The sequence below is a fragment of the Pundamilia nyererei genome, unplaced genomic scaffold (assembly GCF_000239375.1).
Source record: "Pundamilia nyererei isolate P.nyererei 1_Seehausen unplaced genomic scaffold, PunNye1.0 scaffold00176, whole genome shotgun sequence".
NCBI classification, from domain to species: Eukaryota; Metazoa; Chordata; class Actinopteri; order Cichliformes; family Cichlidae; genus Pundamilia; species Pundamilia nyererei.
This window is the reverse complement of record NW_005187577.1, coordinates 422,606-427,391: the sequence shown is the minus strand read 5'-3', so window position 1 is coordinate 427,391 and position 4,786 is coordinate 422,606. Positions and strand designations below refer to the sequence as shown.

Here is a 4,786-nt window from a genome sequence, read left to right as displayed (position 1 = left end):
TCTCCACCCTGCAGGAGTGACACCTGCTCAGGTAGGAGGACATGTCAGAGCAGTCGCTCATGCACTCATAGGAGCGACCCTGGAAGTTCCTGTCCTCGTAGAAGATGATCTGAAAGAACAACAAAGCTCGTTAGAATAGGAATCCACAGATTTTTTTTTTTAATGAATAAAAATCTTTCCCATGCTTTACATACTCTGCCCATGGTCACGGTCTTCTGGTGGTTCCTCAGGACTGAGCTGTGGCTTCTGTGTATTCCTGTCAGTGGTAGCTGTTACTTTTATACCTGCAGCGTGGGAACATAGGATGTGTGGCGTCTATTGTGCAAACCCCTGACCCAGCAACACAGCATAGAAGCCTACTGAGCAGTCAGGGAACTAAAGGGTTATTTTGTGACGCCACACTAGTGGAAATGCATGTAGTGTATACATGTGGTATTGTTGCTACACATAAAGAAAATAAATAGAAGCTTCCAACTGTAGTATGACAACCATTTCTGTCTTCAGTGTAAAGGACATTTCATTTACTAACAGATGTTTTTGAAGTCATTATATGTTTATGTAAAAATATAAAACACTATGAATATAAACATGAACACTGTAGAGATCATTTCCTTTTTTGAGGTATGAAAACACACAAAAACTGATTTATTGTCCAGTTAAGTAGAGCATTAGATGCGGATCAGAAAACAGAAAAAAATAAGTTGTCAGGGAGATATGGTGGAGAGCCTGTGCAATATGTAAAGGTAGAAAGTTTTAGTTTTCTCTTCTCTTTTGTTTTTAGAAATTTGTTCAGCTACAAGTGAGCAACATGATACGCTTTAAAAACATGAATAACTGAAACATTTCATGTAATCAGTTTCCTCTGAACTAATAATTTAAATAAACTGAGCATTTTTTGGCTGCTCGAGAGGAGTGCAAGTTGTGGGAATACTAATATGTGAACAAGTTAAAATGATGAAGTTAGCAAACAGCATCCAGCACTAAGTCTGTCAGGATACCATTTAATAAGATTCACTGCAGAGTTGCTGTTTATTTGGTTCAAATGAACAGACAACATGAGATCAGGTTGGTATAGACATTTATCACAGTCGGCAATTTGACCAGTTTTAATAGGAAAAGCATCACCAAATTATTTATATCTGCAATGGTTGTGCTCCATAAAAAGATAACTTCACTTATGTCTTCAGACTTTCTACTTGTTATGGATTGTATACGGATCAGAAAACAGAAAAAAATAAGTTGTCAGGGAGATATGGTGGAGAGCCTGTGCAATATGGATATTATGGACTATAATGGGATTGTTTAATCCCATTATAGTGGGATTAAACAATCCCACTATAATGTTTTTGTTACATTTCCACCAGAAAAACATTGCCATATTCAGTCAGCATTACCTCGAGAATGTAAAGGCCAAAATGAGCAACCTTCAGCTTATAAAGACTTTGCCTGCTTCAAAAATCCAAACTGTCAACACAAAAATTAAATATTCCACGTTCTACAACAGGGGTCTCAAACTCACGGCCCGGGGGCCACTTGCGGCCTACATCACCCCTACGTGAAGAAATATAATGCAATTTGACCCTTGAAGTTATTTTTTTTGTTGGGGAGGATTTGTTTGTTGTTGAGTCCAATGTTAAAATAAGTTCTTTAAAAAGCACAAAGTGATTTAATAAGGCAATACGAGCAGAGAGCACAAACATGTTGAGGGATTGACTTTGTTAGTTATTTGTAAAGAAAAGTTTTCACTTATGTCTGCACTGTCATTTTGTTAAATACGAACAGTTATAGTTATTATATTCATTCGGTAGTTCATGAAAGGCTTCAATTAGTTAAGAGTGAGAAAAAACATTTACATTTTCATAAATATTTGTTTGTTTGTTTTATTGTACAACCTTAACACTAAAGTGGCCCTCACATGAGATGACAGTGCCACAGCTCATTGAAGTTTGGGACCCATGCTCTACAAAAATCCAAAGTAAATATCTAATTGAGAATCTTGTTTGGGACATCTTGCACAGTGTTTTTCTTGATGATTTTTTTCACAGTTGTTACCATTGCCAATAACATAATACTACCTCCTGCGATGACATGACAATATTGGAACTGTTAGTGGACAAATTCACTTTTTTAACACAGTTATGTACCCCTGGAGTACCTAGAGATGTGCCAGATGAGCATCTCTTTTTATTTGTATTGCTTTCTCCAGTGTTCAGAAAGCACGTCTCTGATTAAGTCGTCCAGACTTTCAGCCAGCTCTGATGCGAAAGACCATTACTGAGTAGCCCTTCAGGATCCAGAACAAACAAGATGCAGAAGCTTCTTTTAGTTTATATGCAGTGTCCTCACCACAGCTGTAAAATCTCCATCTTTAGGACACGCAGGGCAAGTAGAGCTATCATTACCCTTCACTTTCATTATTGATGGCCATTATGAGAATTGTAACAAGTAGAAAGTCTGAAGACATAATGACATATCAAGACCAATAGGCTGGGATTGAGTATAAGTTACTGGGTGCGCTGTGTGTAGTGTGTGCTAACCATTTATGTTACCTGTATACATCTGATTTATGCATCGCTGTTATTTCTGCCACACAAAATGTATTTCAATAAAACCAAAAGATGTTCTTATGTACACACTTTCTGTTTCTGTTTTCACAGAGCAGAACAGGAAATTAAAACTGACTGAAAAGCAGCCCTATGCTAACCAGGAGTGCACCATGCATTAACATAAATAAAAGACAACTGTTGTTCTGTAATGTCGGCTTTATTTACATTTAAGTAATTTATTTTTCAGTGGCATGTGCTTCATATGACACAACACATTTCATAAGTAGAAGAATTAAGTGACATCGTGGATAAACTATCAACAGTAAGAGCAGCCAGTTGCTGATAATTCATGCACTTTTCTCTCAGGTTTGTGAGTTTGCCAGGGAAGTCGACCCGAATGATGAACTGAAACAGATATGAACTGTTTATTAACAGTTTATTTATTTTGTCTGTCTTGCCTAACAGGATTCCATGATACGTCTGATGGATCCAATCCTCATGTCCGTGGGACCCATTCCCATCTCCCTGAAGCTCCTGTACTCTCCAGGTCTCAGGTACATCATCCTGCCTCTATAATGAGGCTGCTCGTACATCAGCCAGTGACCATCCATCACGTTGGCAGACTGGCAGTCAGACATGCGGTAGCGGTCCATGATGTTCTCGCAGTCGTCCATCAGCTCGTGCATCTGACCACCGAAGTTATCCCTCTCATAGATCTTCATCCTGAAAGGCCCTCTGTGCTGTGAAAGGACAGATCATTACTTTATCAGCAATATTAGAGTTGTTGTTTAACACATATAGCTGCAGAAAATAGCAGTAGATAGAAGTAAAGCACAAAATGATTAAGAAGCTTACAAGTTTGTGCACAGCACATGCAAGCAAAAAATATTCTCAGTGCCTGATAGATGCTTTTATTTTGAAACATGTGGGGTACCCCATAGTTTCTGTATATTTCTATATATTTTCAGGTCCTACATACCATGGGAATCATGCGGCAGGAACGGATGCAGTCGCTCATGCTCATTCCCATCAGCCGCTGGTTGTCAGGGTACTCTCCCCTTCTCACCAGCATCTGGTGACCCATGTAGTTGGAACGTTCGTACACCATGAAGCAGCCGCTCTCCACCCTACAGGAGTTGCAGCGGCTCAGGTAGGAGGTGAGCTCAGCACAGTCACTGCTGGTCTCATAGGAGCGACCCTGAAAATTCCTGTCCTCATAGAAGATGATCTGAAAATAAAACAGTTTAATGTATGATTTAATCAAGTGTTTATTGGTCTCAATTACAGCAACAGTTTGTAAATTTCTCTCTTACTCTGCCCATTTTGGTTGTCAATTCTGTCCCTGATTCCACTCGTACTTGGCCCAGCCAAGCTCTCTGTCACTTTTATACCCATCATGATGGCTAAATGATCTATGGAGCCATTGTTTTGAATATCTTACTCAGCAGGATACCATACAGGGCTATAATGTTTGTTAAATCGCTCTGTAAATGGTTATTATTCCAGACTGTATGCATCTGGTGCAGTGCCAACCTCTGTGGCTCTCATATGGGGTACAGGTGGGTGACAGTGAGCAGATGTATCAGCTGGGACTCTTTGTACTGTCAGTGATTGCTGTGTGTTGAAAAGCACTCTGTTACTCTTATGTGAATGCATATCAGAGCTGAGCAACTGATCAAATGTACAAATGCTTCAACTTTAGATTTAAACACAGTTACATTTGTGAAGAAAAGACTGTAGTTTTTACATCACAGCATTTACATCTCGGCAAACACATTTACTAGTTACCAATATTGACTGGTGATCACGGTCTACCACTGCATCATGTACATCAGCGGTCCCCAAACCCCAGGCCAAGTCCGTGAGTCGTTTGGTACCGGGCTGCGAGAGTTGAGGCTTGGGTGTGAAATTGATGGTTTTCAGGGTTTTTAATCAGTTTTTATCATTATTTGTTTTTATCATTTTTATCCCTGGGTCTTTTCCCGTGTGTTATGAATAAATCTTCTTTTTTTTGGTACCAGTACTGCTTTTATTTTGTTGTATTTATCTGCGACACCTTAAAGGCCTGTCTGTGAAAATATTGTCAGACATAAACCGGTCCGTAGCAAAAAAAGGTTATGGACCTCTGATGTACATCATCCTCAGCATTGTATGTATTTATATCTATATATATCTATTAGGGGTGCAACGATACTCGTATCGATATTGAACCGTTCGATACAGTGCTTTCGGTTCGGTAC

General features: G+C 39.3%; 1 protein-coding gene across 1 annotated transcript; it reads right to left on the bottom strand.

The window, feature by feature from the left end:
- Positions 1-3,004: 3,004 nt before the first annotated feature.
- crygm5 (crystallin, gamma M5) lies at positions 3,005-3,868 on the bottom strand. The gene is made up of 3 exons (XM_005746258.1): positions 3,860-3,868; positions 3,526-3,774; positions 3,005-3,286 (listed from the first exon to the last, which is right to left on the bottom strand). The coding sequence occupies exons 1-3, from the start codon at positions 3,866-3,868 to the stop codon at positions 3,005-3,007; spliced, it is 540 nt and encodes a 179-aa protein (XP_005746315.1).
- Between the last annotated feature and the right edge of the window lie 918 nt (positions 3,869-4,786).

Excerpts from the sequence above, each read along its gene's own strand:
- crygm5 (XM_005746258.1), bottom strand. Across the intron at positions 3,287-3,525 it reads CCTGCCGCATGATTCCCATG|CACAGAGGGCCTTTCAGGAT; the intron begins GTATGTAGGACC and ends GTCCTTTCACAG.